Raw genomic sequence first — 21416 nt, 5'->3', positions numbered from 1 at the left:
CGATAGTGGAGAAGTATTTGCTACTACCGATGTTGGCCAGCATATCATGGATTTTAGGCAAGGGGTGTACATCAATGACAATGTTGCGATTGAGTACTCGCAGGTCTGCACATAAACGAATTTCCCCAGAAGGTTTTCGTGCTACGACGGCAGCAGAAACCCATTCTGAAGACTCAACTGGACAAATAATGTCTTGGGCAATAAGAGACTCGATGTGCTTTCTCAAATCCTCTCTTACAGACAGGGGAACAGGCCGTACCTTTTGAATAACAGGACAAGCGTTGTCTTTTAACTTAATATCATGTTCGAAATTCTTCACCAACCCAATCTTATCTTCAAAAACCACTTTGTATTTCTCTAAAACATTGCAAAGAATGGGGTCATTACAATAATCAAAGACAGACAGTATGGGTAGATCACCCAAAGCAACAGGTTCAGGATGACCGGGTTTTAAAATTATGCCCAGTCTGGCCTGGTCTTGCCAACCTATAATATCACGGCCATTGTGTGCAACATATATTTTAGTATATATGATGCGACCTTTAAAATCAATGTTGTCTGGAAAATATCCTCGCATAGTTATGTCAAAACCCCCGAAAGCTTTAGGATTAACGTCAGTAGTAAATAATTCTTTGTCATTCCAAGAGCACTGAAAAGTAGTTTCATCCAAAATGGTAATAGGGGATCCGGAGTCAGCCATAACCTGTATGGTCTGAATCCCAATAGAAATGGTACAAATAGGACCCTTGATACTGAAATCACATAAAGCATTTACCTGAATGAACGAAATAGAAGAAAGATTTAACGCATCACAAATTTCTTCCTCGGAATAAACCATATTAACCTTAGACTTATCTTTGGGTAAACGACACGAAGCAGCAAAGTGACCTACACGTTTACAATTAGAACACCTTTTACCTTGTGCAGGACATTTTGGATTATTTGCAACATGAAACTTTGAACCGCACCTGTAACAAAATGCATTAGCTTTAGATTCAAAAACTTTTTTCCCAATATTACGGTTAGAAACAACATTAACATTACAATTGTCCCCTGATGCCTGCGAAATATTGCAAACAGTTGAAGAAGAGGCATGTTCAGCTAAAATTTTAGAGGAGACAACAGAACACTCAATACTTTTCGCAATTACAATAACTTCATCTAAAGTTGGATTTTTACAAGTCAAAATTCGCTCTTGGATCTTCTTATTAAAGCAATTAAAAACTAACTGATCACGTAGAGCAGTCTCCAGATAAGTTCCAAATTCGCATTTTGATGCAAGAACTCGTAAGGTAGCAACATAGTCTTCTATAGACTCCTCCTGTAACTGTTTTCTTTTAAAGAACATATGTCTCTCAACCATGACTGATGGATCATCTTTAAATTGTTTGCCCAAGCGTGTTAATGCCTCTGTGTATACATTCCACGAGTCATCATCAGCAGGTGCTTGTACCACTGCTAAATTGTCAAATAATTGTTGGCCAGCATCTCCTAAATGATTGAAAAGGATAGCTCTTTTTCTGGACGCAGGATAATCTAAAGCATCTATAGCTTCCAAATAGTTAGTGAACACACATAGCCATTTGTGCCATGGTGTAGGAGGCTTGCCAGGAACAATTAAAAATGAAGGAGGTGCTACAATACCATTGTTGTTATTTCCAGAAGTTGCCATAATGCAGTAAAACAAATGACAATTTTAAATAATAAAATATAATGTTCTTACTTGTAAGTCTTTTTGAAACTTAGGCGATCTCTTCTTTTATCTTTTTTAAAATTACCTGTACAGGAAACAATCGACTATAGTCTTGATAGTCGCGTTGCGCTGACAAATTCACCATTAAAATAAACAAAATGCCTTTTTACACACTCGTGTTGAAAACGCTACGCGCAGGAAACGCAAATGAGGCAGGTTACTATGGTAACGACTTCCTGATAACGTCTTATTGAAAGACGTGTAGCGCGTGTGTGAGCGGCAAGGCAGGTTGCTATGACAGCAATCCCGTGATGACGTCTGATTGAAAGACGTGCAGCGCATGCGTGAGCGCCGCGTGAAAAACAACAAGTCAGGATGCGCGAGATTGGAATCCTTCTCCGGTTTGAATCAAACGGTGATGTCAGGCCTGCTTTAAAGATGATTGTCTTCAGGTAATTTGAGAAATAGAAATAAATAACTTACAGTTTCTGAAGTCCCGTTAAAAGAGAACGCATTAATATAGGCAAACGTATCCAAACTGCCAGGTTCGGTTGAGACACGATGACTTGAATGCTCAACAGTTTAACAGCTGATCGGCTCACGTCGGTGGGTTTGATCAAAACGAGGTCCAAAATATTTTCCAATCGTCGCCAATAAATGTAGTAAGGATCCGTTAAGTAAATTAGAGACAAAGTCCAAGTTGTAGTTTCACCTTTCTAGATTTAATGGTAAGAGTGAATCAACCCACGACCAATGAAGTAGAGTAACAGGTATGCAATGGTCATGACAAACACATCACCATTCTAAGAACATGGAACAGGAACCTAAGCATAACATTCCTTAAAGAGCAAGTATGACAAAACGATATAAAGCTATAAAGTACATACTACAGAAATGTAATAAATTCATGTTCAATTTTAATGCAAAATGTATTTCTCGTAGTATTTTAACAAGCTGTCAAAAATCTAAATAACACTATCACCTAGTGAATGTCCAAATTGCATGCTGCTACTCAGTCCAGGTTCCTTAGATACATGAAATGTTTATTGATATAACACTTTAGATGGATTTGGTGGTTGTGCCGGCAAACAAAGCAGTGGGTATTAAAGTCCTTTATTGACCATTCTTACGGGAGTATTCGACCTTAGGGACACCCTTACTTTTTAATCTTACTCCCCTGGTCCCAGACCTTTACATTAGGGGGCCTCCTATACTTTCATTATTCTATTCACCAACCACATAGAGTTCATTTTATTGTCAAGATGCAGAACACTGATAACAAAGGGATTCTTATCGACAAAGTGAAATGGTTATCAGTGTGTTGTGGTGGTCTCTTGATGTCTGTTTCTCACACAGTCTACCCGCCGTTCAGTGAGGCACCCAACTTTGCTGACCAATCCGGAGTGTTTGAATATTTCGTAAACTCGTCAGACCCTGGAGACCACGTGTTCACACTGCGCCAGGTCCTAACCCAGCGACCCATCTCCTGGGGCTCAGACCCAAACCAGGCCATTAGTGTCATTGGCAACTACAAATGGTAAGTCCATGTGGGGGTGTGGTGGGAAAGGGCAACCACTGGGTGTCTTACAGCAGGGTTCTGCTCAGTACAGCTGTTTTCGCTTCTGCTTCACCCTGTTGATTACAGTATCTGTAGACTGGAGGGCCCTTGAACAAGAGGCCCCACTGGTGGAAACAGAGCAGTTAACCTCAGCTCAGTGAAGCCTTCTCCAGAACAGTCCTTCATTGGCGCTGTGGCCTTGCTCTTTATTTTTCTTCGTTTAGTATAGTTTTTCAGGATACTGAAGGATGTTGCCGGACATTATTTAGCTTATCTGTTTGTTATTAACAAAAAAAATGTAACAATAAAATGGATTCAGTGGAATATAAGCCAACCAGCCCTCAGCATCGTCCTTTGATATTTAGCAGGGCAATTGTTTTCCCTTTTTGTCCCTTAGACCCTTGACTACCAACAACCTTTAGACATTGCATATTTAAAAATAAATATGGACTGCAGGCTTTTGTTGTCCAAGGATCGACAAAAACCTATTGATGACATACAGCAAGACTATATAACTCATTGTTAGGAATTTGGACTGCAGCACCATGGGATTATATGTGTGCTTTGCCTCATAGACCTCCCTGTGCCCTAGGTTTTGATGTGATTGTTGCGTTGTTGGCGGAATGTGCTTCCTTAACAAAGCAGCCTCTGTTTTCCAACCACTAAGGACTCCAGCTACTTCAAAAAGATCTGTGAAAGGGTTTTTGTTTTTTGTTCATTGTCGGTAACGGTGCCTGTTTTTCCTTGAATTTGGGTATTTACAAAAATAAATGAAAAATTAGCAAACGAAGCCCAAAAATAGGTAATTAAATTTTCCGATATTTTTTTAATTACCTTTCTATGAAATAGTAGTTTTAATACGTGCTCTATTGTCCCTCGCATGAGAGTGACTAATCAGTGCTTGCAACTTTAATTTCTTGGAGGAGAACCAAGTAAGTTCTTTTTTCTTCTTAGGCTTCTCAGGCACTAGACCAATTTATTATGGGGGATTGTTGTGGGGGATGGTGTTTGTAAGCCAGACAGCAGAGTCCAAATCCAAACGCCTTTGAGCAATGACAAACACACCTGTTGCAGCCCACTTGTAAATGCCATGACTTTTCTTTCAGGACTGACATGCTTGTAAGTTGTGATGTCTACATAGAGACGCCCAACACTGGTGGCGTGTTCATTGCTGGAAGAGTGGATCGAGGTGGATCACCAGTAAGGGGCGCCAAAGGGATATTCTTCTGGGTTTTTGCTGACGGAACCTACCAAGTAACCCTTGATTTACGTAAGTCTCGAAGACCAGGCCATCAGAATGAAACCTTAGACTGTTTGCCCCTATGTTTATTTTTGTGAGCCTTCAGTTAATATTACTTTGAAATGTGTTATACAGTTATAGCTCGCTTTGTATGTTATGAGAAAGTTATTTGTGGCTAGCATAAAATGAGGCCGTGGCGTTATTTTGCAGAACAGAGAGAGTTTCTAGCCCAAAAGAGTGTATAAGCCCAGCACTGCTGGCCAGCGCATGGCAACGTTTGAGAATGATTTTTATATCAGAAAAAGATGACTGATGTGTTGACTCCTCACTTGGTAGGTCTTTATTGCGCCTCTGTGCTCATTTTGTTATCTTTTTGTAGCAGTTTCTGCCTATACATATTTATGAAACTATTTTTTACTAACCGGCGCAGTGGATGGATGGTGTCTGGAGTTGGAACACAACTCGAGTCGCTCTTTCAAGAAATCTCAGTTTTTCTGCCAAGATGCTGTGCATGCGTTGCATGCTAAGTTACAGTTCTTTCCTAAAACCAGGCCTTTGCTCAGCCACGGTCCAGAGCTGCCGCCTTACAGAAGGCTCCGGATGTCACTCTGTTTATATCAGAGCATCGTTGCTATTCCTAGAGCAGTTCCATTCACTCTCTGCGGGTTCTTCAAAGTGGTGCGCCTGGTTACTTACCGGTAATCTTCATTACTCCGAGTATTGTCTTCCTCGCCACATGAATTACAAAGTGACCTCAAGCTCACTTTGTTATGTTGTTCCGTGTCTGCCTAATACTCTGCTGCCCTGCCTATGACCTTTTCAGACTCAGTGGTTCCTCCCTTATTTTCATGGCTCTGGTCATTCCCCCCTTCCCTTTTCTTCCCTTCCTCCATATGTCGCTCTTCCTCCTTAGGATCTAGGTTCCTACTGTGTCTCTTGCTACAGTTTACGTAGACGTGGTTTGAACACCTTCCCTCAGGTCAAATGTCATTCCAACTATTGAGTGCAGTAGGTAGGTAGCTCTTAATTATGAGGAAAGTGACGACCTCACTCCATGTCATCACTGACGCTGCTGCTTCCTGGTCCTCGGCTTCTATGATTGCTGTCGGGTATGCAAGTCTAATGATTTAATCTGAAGAAAATCAGGAGTACTGCACCCAGAGTCCACAGGGTTCTCGCATGAAATTAGACTAGTATTGGAAACGGTTGTATGACTACAACGTGGGCCATAACAACGCTATTTTTACAACGCAAGTTGTTACAACGACTTGCGCTGTAAGCGCTCGATAGTGGAATAGTTTAATTTTCTATTCCAACTCCAGCCCACGTTACAGTAGGGAAGGTGTTGGAATAGAAAATTAAACTATTCCCTATCCAACAGCGCCCTCCAGCGCAAGTCGTTGTAACGACTTGCGTTGTCATAGCAGCGTAGTAATGGCAGCACGTGGTAATGCCCGCGTTGTAAAGGCTGCTCACCCTTGAAACCGTGTCTGGCACACTGGGGAGCAGAGGTCCTCACACTAGGCGTCTGGCCAGGCCCTCCGGGTGGAGGGAATTTGAATTAATAATGCTCCTTCCTTTCCTAGAGAGCAACGCAGGCCTCTACCTGCCCCAACTAGTGACAGTTTCTATTATGCTGATGGTAATTGACAGAAAGCTGGCTGTAGGGGGGAGGGACGGGAAATTGGTGCAATTATCTGGTGTTGGATATTGTTACCCAGTATTGTTAGGTGATGACACCAAGTGATCAGGACCCAATGTTCCAGTCTTATGCCTTCGCTTTCCAAATGAGTATTTAAGGGTATGTTATCTACATTTTGTTTATTTGCCTTTCAATAAAATTCGCTCGAATGGAGTAGGTCTGAAAGAGAAACCCTGAAACAGAGACATTGTTTTCTTGGTACCCTGGAATCATTAGCCACAAGAGAAAGAAACCAGAGTGACGAAGCGAGTGGCGCCAAACAAAATCCAACTTTCTCAGTTCTTAATTTCTAAAATGCATAATCAAGTCATTGGCTCTAGAAGTGTTTGTGGACGCTGCAAGGAGATTTGGTGCAATGCTGCCACCTTGTGCCTGTAAACTATAATACGGTTGAAATATTGTACCTCTTTGATGAAGGTTTTTTTCGTTCGCTGATCTCAGTTTAGGTCTGTTTGAGCACTAGAGCATTTGTATTTTCCTGTAATACCCAGTGGGTGAAGGCTGATCTTATGTTTTTTCGTTGCAGTTGGTAATATCGTGCTGCGGAAGGGGCCGTCAGGAGTCCGTGCTGGAACGTGGCATACGCTGTCGCTAAAAATCAGTGTAAGTCAGTGCTTTAATTGAGAAAATAAAAGTGCAGGTACTCACCCAATTGAGTGTGCGTGATGATGAGGTGGAGATTGCAGTGGGGGCAGGGCGGGCTTGGGTGGGGCTTAGGGCAGGGCGAGATGGGGGGCCCTGAATGAGATCAGATTTTCAAGGAGCGCACCAGTGGCCACTGGGGTCATCACACGTGGGTTTCCGCAGTCGCAGAGTCAGTGACTCAGGATGCGGACAGCCAGGGTAGTGGGTGGACACTGCTCACGTTACCCCAGAGTAAAAGGCTCAGCCAGGCACATCTAGGTGGTCAGTTGGCTGTCATAGGGTAGTGAAGGGCTCTCCTCTGGTCACACAGAGAGTCAGTTCTCATATGTTTCTATTTTCACGGATACAGACTTTTCCAAATACTATTTATCTTTTCATCAAAAGTTTTTTAAACAAAGATTTAATTTATGATGAAACAAGACCCTCGCTTACCCATCAAGACCATAAAGATCACACCATAGCGTCAAACATACATACCACAGCAGTCTCATGCAACACATTCGATTAAAAACAAAAATACCAAGCACAATGTCTCAATATTCTCATAGCTGCTTGTTGGTACTGTGCCACTTTTTAACCTGTATTGTGCAAATAACATATAATTTATATATTAATAACGCAATCAGACAAAAATAGACATTGCATAATTTAAATGTTATATAATAGAAATCATAGTTTCATTTGATCAGTAGACAACACACGATCAGGCATGAGCCCTGGGTAATACATCCTATTTTCGGGGCGGAGCTTGATCGCGACCGAGATGGCCGCTTGAGCCTCGAGCTCTGTACCACCGCCTAGCAATCCTACAAATATCTGACAGCCCTGCGGTTTCCAGACCCCTCCCGACACAGTACTGGCCATCGGAACTCACCCGCTGGCCACAAAGCGTTCCCTGGAGCCGCTCCAGACAGCTGCGCCGGAGTTATCACAGTGCGTTGCTGCCTGTGATCCCCGGCCTGGAGTGGGGCTGGGAGCAGAGCTGCGTCTGCAAACGTGCAGCGTGGTCCCCAGCGCCCTAGCGGATCCCGGAGTAACTTCGAGCGTGTGACGGCGCTTGCTGACCGGGTCTGGCTCGGGACCCTGAAGCGAGACCGGACTACACCCTGGAGCTGCAGGTTGGTGTGGCGATTTGGGAGGGACCCACTGTGAAGAGTGCCCCACACCACAAAGGGGGGGGGGGGGGCTGGACTGAGGCATCCCGGGACATTTGTGTTACATTGAGGCCCATAGTAGGGTGGCGCAGGACCCCGCACTGTGAGGTTGAGCGGCAGTGAGACCCCTACTGTGGACCACCACCCGTGGCCTTGATCCTGCTATAGTCTTTGCTGCCAAAGGGAGATAAAGCACGGCATGACTGTGGTACACTGGTTGCGCCTGGGGATAGCGTGGTGCGGGTACATGTGCGCTTTCAGTGTCTACAAAGAGACGGCACTGTGGCAGCTGAGGATGTATTCTGGACTGACTCCCGCAGCTGCTGGCGTGGCTCTCAGAGGAACAGTTCGGACCGGGACATAGTGCAGCAAGAGCCTCTTGGACTGGCAGCGGGGGCTGCGGACCCTGGCGCCATGCCTGCAGTGGGCACCTTGGGGCTTCATACGTGACTGCACAACCCTAGGGCCCAGGCTGCCTGATTTGGAGCATGCAGAGTACCTCTGAGGCAAGACCGGTCACACCACGCGCCAAAGGACACTTGCCTGTCCGGCAGGGGAATGTGGACGGAGCTTGCTGGATGTGAGAGACCATAGCTCCGGCCGAGTAGTAGTCGGGAACACAACGCAGAGCGCGGTCGGGCCCCTGATCGACGCACTAGCCTTGGCCTCAACATGGGTAGAGTTGATAGAGCCCAACCTAAGCTCTCCTTCGAGCAGAAGCGCTCGAAATCGCTCAACGCCACCACCGAAGAGGCTTCCAGGACACACACCCCTGTTGCGGTCGACGCTGGCCCGGACATTTGCAATATGCTCCTAGATATGGAAAAAAGCCTGCAAAGGGGCATTTTCTCCCTAGGCACAAAAATGGCCGCTCTATCTTACAGAATGGATAGAATGGTGGAACATCTGGACAAACATGTGGAAGGTCTAGATATGTCTGAAAGGAGACTCACAGAGGTGGATGAGGCGCATACCACGCTGGATACGGATCACAAACAACTGGGGAGGGTTATGCAAGTCTTACAGGACAAAACTGAGGATTTGGAAGCCCGTTCGCGACGCTGCAACTTGAGAATTACTGGCATGCCGGAGACAACCTCCATGGGCAATGTGGAACAATTCATTGAAAAACTATTGACCATTCTCCTGGGGGATAGAGTTTTCTCCAACATGTTCTTGGTGGAGCGAGCGCATCGCTTCTTGGGTCCGCGCCCACCTCCTGGTGCACCACCTCGTCCTATTATTGCAAAGCTGCTCAACTACTGGGACAGAGATGTCGCACTGCGCCTAGCGCGTGAAAAACAAGTACTGACGTATGAAGGATCCTCAATATTGCTGTACCCGGACTTCACTATTCGGGTGCAAGAGGCGCGCAGACAATTTGCCCCTATGAAGAAGCAACTACAGGACTTGAACTTGGATTACGCCATGTTGTATCCTGCTAATTTACGAGTTAATAGGCAAGGCAGATCCCACATCATCACGGATCCAAACGCACTGCAGAAGGCCCTGAATGGTTGGTCTAAAGAACGCTGTGGGAGTCCTGATCAGCTCCTGTTTGACGAAGCGGCTGGAGGAGCGCTGGATGAACAGGACTGAAACGGAACTGCAACTGTTGCCTGATGAGTATAATGGGGGGAACGGCTAATGGTTAGTGATAATGTGTCAGTTGGAATATTGCGACACTATGTTTGCACTGAACTGGGGATTATATGGGATCGTATGCATCACTTGGATAGGCCGGTACCTAGCGGCTGACACACGCTAACTGGCCCGTTTGGTAAGGAAGCGACAGCGACCTGGGACTCCAGGTGCCAATTGGGATGGAGGGTTGACGTCGACTGATTGGCACCTTACTACGTTCCTGGACGGGGTCTGGTTGAAGGGGCTGTATAGATTTACAGGCGGTGTCCGTGAGGCAGAGCAGAAGTGTCTTTGTATATTCTTCTTCTAATTGTCAAGAAACCTCCACCCACGAGTGTCACACACCGGGGTCTTAATTTTTGGAGTTGGGTGGGTAGTGGGGGCTGGGTAGGGGTACTCTGGAATAATGCGCAGCCAAGTTGGGGGAGGTCTGCTGTGGGTGGGGGGTGGGAGAAGGAGGGACTATGTTAGATTGTTTTTGTTAATTGTGTGTTTATTGTGCTTTACACAGGTTGCACACACTGTATATGCGCTGCGCAGGTCAGGATTCAAGTTGCGACTAGAAACACAGTATGACGACACCTAGTGAGGTTAGCAATCCGAGGCGTCTTGACTCCCTATGAGCATTGTCATAGAATATTCGTGAGCTGAATGACCAACGCAAACTGCGCAAGGTGCTGAACTATTTGAACAGGCAGAACATAGATTTGGCTTTACTTCAGGAGACACATCTCCCACAGTCTAGAGCGCTGCTGCGCGGTAGGGGGTTACTGGGCAATACCAATGCCTCAGGATTTACGTCACATGCACGGGGGTCCTGACCTAGGTTAGTCCTAGATCTGAATACACAATTGAGCAGCTACACTCAGACACTGGGGGACGGTTTGTCATCTTTAGATGTCGGGACAAAGGCATGGATTTGGATGTATTGAATGTATATAGCCCCAATTATGACTGCCCTGAGTTTTTTTTATGAGTTTGGCAACTATAGCACACCGTTTTCAGGGCACACAGTTTCTCTGTGGGAGGGGGGTGTTTAACTTGGTCAGAAAATCCTGCACTAGATAGATCTGCAGGTCCGGCGAGGAGGCCTGGGCCGGCAGCACGGGCCCTGGACAGTGTAATGGTTAGCTGGGACCTTTGTGATGTATGGCGGAGGCGACATCCCGACAAGGGAGGATTCACTCATTATTCAGCCTATTACAATTTTCATACTCTCATAGATTACTGGTTAGCCACTGAGTTGCTAATGGTACGGGTACGTCATTGTATGGTACTACCTCGTATGCTCGTGGATCACTCGCCGCTGCTGCTGGTCCTGGCCACCCCTAAGAAAACTATACCGCCTTTCACATGGTGCTTTCCCCCTATTTATTGCTCGATCTTTACAGCAGAGGCTAGCAGACCTAGAACAGAAATTGAGGGATTTGGAATAGCGGCAAGTTGCGGGTGAAGGTGGGGACCTTGCAAGTGCACTAAAAGACACGCTAGGTGAATATCAGGAGGCTGCAGGCAGAAAGTGAAGTTAAACACCTGGGCAAGTACGCTACAGCCCGTACGTATGGGGAGGGAGATAGGCCAGGCTAGGTCTTGGCGCAGATTCTGAAAGCTAAGCGTGACAAAACTCTGGTCAGTGAAATTAGGACTGCAGACGGAACAATGTTGACAGAAGAAACAGACATTGCGGATAGGTTTAAACAGTTTTATTCGGAATTATATACCTCTCGTTCTTCAGGCACGGACAAAGAAATACTTGATTATTTAGAACACATTAGGTTGCCATTTCTCCCCAACACTCATCAAGAGTTTCTCATGCACCCCATTGAAAAAGATGAAGTTACGGAAGCACTTGCGGGAACAAAATCTGCTAGCGTCCCAGGGACGGACGGCCTCACAGTTGGCTTCTATAAAATGTTTCTCGACTTGCTGCTCCCTCATCTTTCTGCACTATTCGATGACATGTGTGTTTCAGGTACGATGCCCCAGACTATGAGAGAGGCAATCATAGTGGCCATCCCCAAACCGGGTAAACCCCCGGAGGAATGCGGTTCTTACCGCCCCTCTCACTGCTCAATGTGGATACCAAGATATTCTCATGCACCCCATTGAAAAAGATGAAGTTACGGAAGCACTTGCGGGAACAAAATCTGCTAGCGTCCCAGGGACGGACGGCCTCACAGTTGGCTTCTATAAAATGTTTCTCGACTTGCTGCTCCCTCATCTTTCTGCACTATTCGATGACATGTGTGTTACAGGTACGATGCCCCAGACTATGAGAGAGGCAATCATAGTGGCCATCCCCAAACCGGGTAAACCCCCGGAGGAATGCGGTTCTTACCGCCCCTCTCACTGCTCAATGTGGATACCAAGATATTCGCTAAAATATTAGCCAATCGCCTAGCCCTTCTATCTTCGGTGCTGGTAGCACCAGAACAAGCAGGCTTTATCCCGGATAGGAATCTCACATATAACTTGCGTACAGTGTTTGGAACCATGCAACACGTTAAGCAAGATACTGAGGCGGCTGCGGTCTTCCTTGACATGAAAAAAGCCTTCGACTCCGCCGGATGGCCTTTTATGCGTCAGGTGCTGAACAGGATGGGTCTGGCTCACTTTTCCTCCAGCTGATCTGCGTATTGTATAGTGCACCCACAGCGCGAATCCGGTTCGGCAACCTGGTCACGGATCCAATTGATATTACTAGGGGGACTAGGCAGGGTTGTCCGCTGTCTCCTATTCTATATGCCCTGGTTGCTGAACCTTTGGCATACGCTCTCCGAGAATATCATGGACATAAAGGTATCCGGTTCCCGACTTATAGGATAGTAGTGTCCACATACGCGGACGACACCTTATTATATGTTCGAGACCCGGAACGTGATCTATCCTCTGTTCTTAGAGAAGTAGTTCACTTCGATGCACTATCGGGACTACGAGTAAATTGGCCTAAATCCATTGTCTTCCCGTTCACACCGGTCATGAAAATTTTTTAAATGGACTTCCCTCTACAATGGACCACAGATTCGATATGGTACCTAGGTATTAGACTCCAAACAGATTCAGAGATAGTCTTCATAGAGAATTATGGCATCGCCATAGATAAACTGGAGTATAATGTTGAGACCTGGATCCGTTTGCCGTTGTTACTCATCGGCCGTGTTTCCATTCTGAAAATGGTGTTTTTTCCCAAATTCTTGTTCCTCTTTACAAATATTCCCATAGTCTTACCACGCTCCTTTTTTCACAGACTTCATAAATCGATGATAAAACTAGCTTGGGCAGGTAAACAAGCATGTGTGCAATGGAGAATACTTACATTGCCATACCAGACGGGGGGCTTGGAAGCTCCAGATGTTGACTTATATTATAGGGCTGCGCAAGGAGAACTAGCACATCATTGGATACATGGGGGCAAGATGGCGGCCGCAGCTTAGCCGGCCGACTGTCGGGATGATGGCAGTGGCGTCAGTCTTCACTAACTTTGTGACCTACGTGCTCCTACCTTCGTCTCTCCGTGTGCTCGTACTCAGCTTCATACCTGCGGCCTCCGTGAGGGAAAGAAGGATGTCCGTGATCCCTTTGATGCCGTAGGAGACTATAGCCCGAGGGCGCAGTTAACAACCGACAGCCTACTCCAGCAGCCCAGCGCTATGAGCCTCGATCCTCGACCCTCCAGCCCAGCGGCCCCGCAGCCCAGCCCAGCACTACGAGCCCAGAGACGAGACCTGAGAGCCGAGAACCGAGATCAGAGGGATTGTAACTGACGAATTTTGAGATGCTCTGCTCATCTCTGCAACACTCGAAGCTTCACCCGCTCTGATCCACCTTGTTTGCTACCACTTCGCTGTACTTTCCATCCCGTCCTCTGACATCAACTACAGCAAGGTAATGACAGAGCGGATGGGGGTAGGATTTTTTCACACTGACATTAATGATGAAAACATCCTTATAACTGATCTTTACCGCTGATAAGAACCTGCACTATCACCTTTTTGGTACTCTGCGCTTATCTTTATCAGTGTCTGCTGGCATCCCTAACAATAAACGCTTGTGTTTGCGTTGCATTTGTGGTCAGCCACCTCAGCGCCCAGCCACTTCCTCGCCATTCTCTCGCTGCTGAACTGCTGAACTGTTGTTAAACTGTTGCTGAGCGCATCGCTCTTCATTACGTGATATTACCTAATTACGTACCTAATTACGCTCGGTATATAGGTGCATATACAGCATACTCTCATACTCGCTCCACTCTCCCCCTGGTCCCTTTGTCTGGAATCCTGCATCCCGCATTGCCCATCTGGCCATCACGGCAGTGAGTTATCAGGAGAACTATCCTCATTCTCATCTATCCTCGCTCTCTCCGCCCTCATTAGCCAATCTTCAGCCCTCATTGCTACCTTACCGGTTCTACCATACCGTTCTCTTGCTTTGGGCTCCTCAAGCCCCCCTGCCGATGTTCCTGGGATTAAAACTGGGAGTAAATCTGGCGCAGCACCAGAAGCGAAAGCAGCAGAGGCAGCAAAGGCACCAGAGGCTCTGGAAAGCCTGCATTGCTGCAGAAGTGACACGGACATTACGTGAACAAGTTTGTAAATATATACAGAGGCTGCTCAACCACACCACAGCAATATCTACTCACTACTCACGGAGCCAGTGGGGGCACCGGGGACAGCGGGATCATCCTAAACTTGACAATGCCTCCAAAGATGCTCTCAGCGGCAGCAGCAAGAGCCGCCTCTGCAGCAGCGGCCCGTAAGGCCCATGTGGAGGGGGCGGCAGAGGCTGCTGAGGCAGTGGAAATAGCAGCTGGGGGAGCGATGTTTGGGACCCCTCCACCCAGATCACTGGGTCATAGCAACCTGCTTTCCCCTAATCCTAACTCTGATCATGATCGAAGAAGGGGAAAGGGTGCCCCTCCTGCAAAGGATCGTGTGGATCTTGTGACAGGGCCTTCTGTAATTGAACTTTTGCAAAGGGTGAGGGCACCTAAGGAAGATACCATTGAAACGGATTTGGGCAAGGGCATGGGTGCAGAAAGCAAGGATGGCAGCCTTCTAGACGATGAGGCAAGCACGGCGGATACAAAGGGAGTCACGGAAGAAGAGTGCCCCCCTCCCCGCTCACACTACCACCACACCCATCCCCCCACTCCAGTACCTTCAGTAACACCAGCAACAACCCCATTAGGGTCTGGATTTGGGTCTACAATGAAGGCAAAGGGTAAAAGGGACGAGGATGCTGGAATCCCTTTGCACTCCGATATTTTCCCGGCCTTAAGAGAGGGGCCCGCTATGGATAGTCTGGAGAATGACGAAGGGTCAATGGCAAATCATTTATACCCCCACAAGCTACCCCTCATCAGGAAGTACCAGCCACAGTGATAACTTCTTCTCTCAAACCCTCTCAGGCCCACCCATCTAAAGCAGGCTGTCAAAGAGTTGTACGAAAGAAGAAAAGAAAGGAGTGGGCGGAATCGGAGCAAGAGGATTATGAGGGGAAGAAGGGGGAAAGAGCAGAGAAGGATCCCAGTGACTGTTTTTATTCACTCTCTGAAGGTGCAGAGTGGTTAGATGATAGAGAAAGTACTTCACTAGGGCCAAGCAGCCCAGATTCAAATGGCGAAGAGTCAGAAGATGAAGTCGAAATGCCACAAACAGCCATTAAATCCGTATTTAAAAGCACACAGAATAGGAGAGGATGACCCTGGGGGGGGGAAATGGATTCAGCCCAGGACAACGGCTCCATTAGCTCCGTCCTGAAATCAAAGGAAATTATGGCAGCTGAGGAACTTGGACTCTCAACGCTAGATACAATACATCATGCCATTCTGGCTCACAGAGAAGAGGCCAGACAAGATAGCCGGAAGGTACAAGCCGGAATGAGGAAAATGCAGGGCGTCGTAAGTAAGCTATCAAAAGCCTTCTCAAATCTGGGTGACAGAGTTTCTAACTTAGAGGAGAGGATTGTCGGGACCGAAGCAGATGTGTCCAAGGCTACATTTATGGCAGAGGAACACTCGGCATAAATCAGAGATATCCAGTGGAAACTCGAAGACTCTGAAAACGGACAACGGCGCAATAACCTTCGTGTACTCGGAGTACAAGAAGGCATTGAAGGGGACGACCCCAGACGATACGTAATTAACCTCTTCAAAACGGCCTTCCCAGAATTATCAGAATGGAACTTGCCAGCGGGGATCCAAAGAGCACACCGCATCCCGTTGAAACAACGGGCACCACCTAAGGATGGGGAAAGACCCCGAGCTCTACTTGTCTTCTTCGGCAACTTCCTCCTGCGGCAGGCAATATATGAAAAGGCGCGGCCAGATGCAAAGAGATCAGTTGGAGGGGTCTCCTTCTTTGTCCGCCCTGACTTCTGCCATGTGACAGTCGAGAGGCGATGGCGGCTTAAGCAGCTCTTCAAACCATTCCAGGACAAAAACGTACAGGTGTTCCTGATCAATCCAGCACAACTAAAAGTAATTAATAATGGTTCTGTGGTATATTTTGCTTCAGAGATAAAGGCCAAAGAATACCTTGATACTTTGGGTACCTAGGAGGCTATAGTGCTTTAACTTCTGTTAAAAAGGAAGCAACCAAGTTATAGAGCTGTTGCTCAATTGGTATAGCGGGTGTGTAAGGCTGCTTGTAATTTGTCTAGTACTAGAAGGGGCGAGGGGGGGAGGGGAAAGAAAAAAAAAGTGAGCACAGGGGGGGCTAGGGCTCAGCAAAGGTGGTCAAGTTTTGTCTTTATAACTATAAATAAAATGGAAAAGGGATACAGGTAATGGAGAAGCAATATGGGGTTAGTGGGGTCATTAAGTCCAAGTTGTTAAGCAAGAGGAATAAAAATAGGACTCCACTCTCCCCCCCCCCCCCCTGTCTGAGGCAAGAACTCTGATTTACATGTATCAATTTTATGTTGAATAGGGATCACCGTTAAGATATAGGCACACGTTAAGTTAGCCACTGCCATTTCCCACAGCCTACATCACATGCTCAGACCTGTGTCTGAGCGCCCCAACGGGGTAAAAGGGAACGTTAGGGCTACAAGAGACCCATCTACCATGGGCTAAGAAACATCTTCTGATTACAAGAGGCTACAAGCTATTGGCTAGCTCCTCTCAAACCTCCAATATTAGAGGCGTGGCCATATTGGCTAAACCAGGTTTGGGTGGGAGCAGACAACACCTGGCAGATTCTCATGGTCGCTGGGCAGTGGTTGAAATGGAGCTGGGCTTTACGCTATGCACTATATATGGGTCAAATTTTGATGATCCCGAAACTTTTGAGGATCTTTAAAACGAAATACTGAATTGGCCCGCCCCTCTTGTAGTCTGTGGAGACTTCAATGTCTCTGCAGATTTTACAGAATCAGGTAGAACTACCCCATATCAGGGACGGAAGCCCAGGGTATTTCGCGGCATAACTTCATTAATTAAAACGTACGGGCTACAAGATGTATGGGGAGAAAAGGAGTCTATAATCGTGGATATACATACTTTTCCTGCCCGGCCAAAAAGTTTTCTAAATTAGATTATTTTCTTGTTACTGCTGCGGTTTTAAATAGGGTGGAAATTAAGAAAGCCCCCAAGGTAATTTCTGACCATAACCCTTTGATACTCCAATTCTCTATTGGTACCCTGACTAGACCATCATCAAGGTGGACTTTTGAAAGAAAGTTACTAGCAGATAGTAAATTTGTCGACCACCTAAAGAACTGGGCCCAAAGCTATTTCGATATCAATCGTTATAGCACAACTCGTAATACGATTTGGGACTCATTCAAAGCGGCTTTAAGAGGAGAGGTAATTAGCTTTTCTGCGCGACTTGAAAAGGAAATCAAAGCCCATAATGAGAACCTTCTGACTTAGTTAGCAGAGGCAGAAGAACTATTGGGCAGAGCGATAGCCGGGGGACGTGAGATCATAGAAACACAACAGAAAGTTATGGCTATTAAAGCGGAAATAAATCACCTAATATCCCAAAGAGCGACCGATCAATATCAAATAGATTAGGGGCTCATTGTATGAAACTGGGGAGCAGGCAGGTAAACTATTAGCTCTTAGAATTAAACAAAGGAGTAGTCAAAATATCATTAAAAACATTCATGAGGGACCCCAAACTTATTCTGAGCCGGATGAAATTCGAGAAATCTTCAAAAGTTACTATCTGGCAATGTATAAGGAAGAGATAAGGTCGGACTTCTCTAATATAAGCTGGGAGGATATGGGCCCAAAATTGACAGAACAAGATAGCCTCGGGCTGGAAGAAGATATATTATATGAGGAAGTAATCGAGGCTATGAGGACCAGATGGCATCCCGCTGGAACTATATAAATGCCTACAGGATTCTATAGCTCCTTTACTAACGGATCTATTTAATGGCATAATCTATACCATGGATATCCCTTGTTCATGGAAGGAAACCAATATTGTAGTTTTCCATAAAAATGGTAAACCTAAGGACAAACTCGGAGCTTATCGACCGATATCCCTCATAAATTCAGATACAAAGATCTACGCCAAAATCCTGGCTAATAGACAGGGAAGGGTCATCGCCGGTCTGGTGGCCCCTTGGCAGCATGGATTTATCCCGGGTCGGGGAACAACTGACCATGTGAGACGGGTAATTACGTTGTTCGATATCCATGCTGCCCGGGGGGATCGGATGGCGAAGATCCTCCTCGATGCTGAGAAAGCGTTTGATCGTGTCACCTGGCGGTTCTTATGGGAGATATTGGTGTGAAGGGGATTTGGTCCGAAAATAATCAGGGCAATTAAAGTGATGTATCGCGACCCTAGGGCCCAGATCCAAATGATGGGGGGAAGTTCGGAAGAAATTTTAATATCTCGCGGGACACGGCAAGGGTGCCCATGCTCCCCAATACTCTTTGCCATTTATATAGGCCCCATGATTCGCAGAATTTTAGGATGTGAGGCAATCAATCCAGTAGTATGTAGGGGCTATGAAACAAAAATCTTGGCATATGCCGATGATCTGGCTGTCTTAACTCCAAACCCAGAAACGGCTATAATAGCTCTTACAGATATGGCTAGGTATTTCGGTAATTATTCTGGATACCGTCTTAATGAAAACAAGACTCAAGTTATATGCACCAACAACATGGTAAGACATGATACTAGATGGGTCGACTCGGCAGTCTATCTAGGAATCAGGATAACCCTGGCAGTTAATACCATAATCGAAGAAAATTTTGCTCCATTGGTTGCCTCCATTACGCAGGAATTAAAAAGAATAGATACTATCCATCTCTCCCTAATAGGGCGAGTAAATATTTTTAAAATGACTATGTTACCAAAAATTCTCTACCTTTTCCAATCAATTCCACTTCTGGTTGGTGAGGGATGGATAAAAAGTATAGAAGCAGTATTCTCAAATTTAACATATCTATCACTTCCGCAAGAAAGGGGTGGTTTGGCAGCACCTAATATCAGATTCTACCAATGGGCATGCCTTATGACTCAAATGAGTATATTGTTGATCTCTCCTAACCACATTCAGCGAATCGATCCTCCCTCTATTTTCGAACTACTAGTGGGTGAAGATGCTCAAGGGTTATTGTTGCGTCAAAGAGAAAGAGGGTATTACAATAGAACAAAGTACAAAATTATGGATGGCATATGGAAAATGTGGAAAGCTATCCAGAAAACATTACTAATTCCTAAAATTAATTATTATACTCCACTGTGGGATTCTAAATCTTCCCTCAATTATGTAATAATAGGATTGGGGCTATTTGTAAACAACAAGGAATCAAAAGAATGGGGGACATTCTGGATAAGGTTACAGGGGAACTACTTGCTTTTACTGATATCCAAACTAAATTTGGCATCCCCTCAACCCATACATTTATGTATCTTCAGATCCACCAAATAATACATGGGAGAAGGCCTCACATACATCCAGGAGGGGAAATTAAAATAATCAAGCATATGCTCGGAGGTGTAGCTCAGATTAAAATTAAATCTATATACAAATCTTTAACCGACTCAATAGTAAACGATATGGATAAAGTAGAAACATCATGTATGACGAAATTGAGGGACCCCGACTTTGACCTAGATTACGCTCTTCAGCTCGCGAATAAAGTATTCCGGTCTACCAACCTAAGGACCCAACAATATAAAGTTCTCTTTAATCTATATTATACCCCGGCCAAGCTCTTTAAATCGGGTAAAAGGGAGAAGATAAGTGCCCAAGTTGCCAGGAGGGACCGTCCGACCAAATAAACATATTCGCACAATGTAAAAATATGAGAGGAATCTGTCCAGAGATTAAGAGGTTTCTGGGGCTGCTAGATATCCAGGTAAACCTTTCACCTACTCTCATGATATCTGGTTTTGGCAACAATCCGGAGTTAGAATGGGATAAGGAGGCTTTCTTATTTATATGTGTAGCAGTTCTTCGGATCCTGGTGGCAGCAGGATGGAAGGATATTATTTCACCTACTTTTCAAATGTGGCTTACTAGATTGCTAGGCATAATATCGAAGCTGCTCTCTATAAAAACAAGGGGAAAAAGATGAGGGAATGGGGGCTCTGTGTCTGGCTCCATTTGCTTTGTGGAGACAAACCCCTTGAAAGGTAACATTTTTATGTTTTTTTACGTATAGGTATGAATTCTTTATCCCAAAGCTCAATGTACCTATCTCTCATCTTCTGCCCTCTGTTTCCTCTCTTCTATCCATATTCTATATCACCATGTTAAGCCCGACTAGCCGAGAACTGTATATTTTTTTTTTCTACGATTTGCAAGCTATATCACTATGATATCCTATGATTGAAATGTTTGTTTTTTTCCTTTAAGAATTTACGGATTTAATGTATTGTACCAGGTAAAATGAAAAATAAAAAATATTCAAAAAAAAAAAAAAAAAGATACATGGTGCACCTGACGTGTCGTTCCCCCGCATTGAAAGATTGTTTGCCAAGCCACTCACTCTCCCAGCCATGTTATTCGAACCTGTGGATCGGAGAACCGGGATTCTGGACTCCATTAACACGTCACGCCACGCCTGGCATACTCTATTGCCATTACAAGCGGGGGCTTTGCTCTATTCACCGGCTATGCCAATAGCATAGGCTTTGTGGATAGCCCCCTGCAGGGATAGTGGGGTCACTTGAGCGCTTCACACATTGAACATTGTCACTGCGGGAGACCTGTTCCAGGATGGGATGGTTAAGACATGGGATCAAATTGCAGGCGTGGCGGATGCCAGCACCTTATTGCAACGCTTTCAGTTTTACAGGGTGCGCAGAGCTATGCGTGAACTGCTGGGGCAAGACATGAATGAACCTCCTGAGGTCCCGAACCTGTCTTACATCATAAAGACTAAGTCCCCCGGCAAAGTGGTCTCTAACATATACAAATTGGCTATGTCACATAGGGCAAATCAATACTCAAAGGCCAGGCTTGCATGGCAAAGAGATCTTCAGGTTACAATAGATGACTCGATGTGGAATTACTGCTGCACTAACACCAGACAAATCTCATTACACAGCAGGCATAGACTAGTTCACTTTAAATACATCAATAGAGTCTATTACACCCCTGAGAGGCTCCATAGATACGGGATGCAGGAGGATGCATTTTGTGATAGATGTTGTGCCCTACCTGCGGATTTTATGCTTCTGGCGTGGCATTGCCCGGGAGTATTTGCTTTCTGGGAGGCCGTCTTCCGGGAATTGGGAACTGTGGTAGAGCTCACACCTGATCCCGCAATAGCCCTTTTGGGGTATTCTAAAGCCCTGCCTAAAGGG

General features: G+C 45.7%; 1 protein-coding gene across 4 annotated transcripts in view; it reads left to right on the top strand.

Annotated features, from left to right (window-relative positions):
• Positions 1-21416, top strand: part of GALC (galactosylceramidase) — a 250366-nt gene that overhangs the window by 219778 nt on the left and 9172 nt on the right. For all 4 annotated transcript variants that reach the window (XM_086937607.1, XM_086937608.1, XM_086937605.1 and 1 more), the window contains exons 14-16: positions 3050-3230; positions 4358-4521; positions 6720-6796. In XM_086937607.1, the coding sequence (XP_086793733.1) occupies positions 3050-3230; positions 4358-4521; positions 6720-6796 (422 nt within the window). The remainder of the gene's footprint in view (positions 1-3049; positions 3231-4357; positions 4522-6719; positions 6797-21416) is intronic.

The sequence above is a fragment of the Lissotriton vulgaris genome, chromosome 9, assembly GCF_964263255.1.
Source record: "Lissotriton vulgaris chromosome 9, aLisVul1.2, whole genome shotgun sequence".
In the NCBI taxonomy this organism is placed as follows: Eukaryota; Metazoa; Chordata; class Amphibia; order Caudata; family Salamandridae; genus Lissotriton; species Lissotriton vulgaris.
Note: the sequence above shows the minus strand (reverse complement) of the source record. Positions and strands in the feature narration are given on the sequence as shown.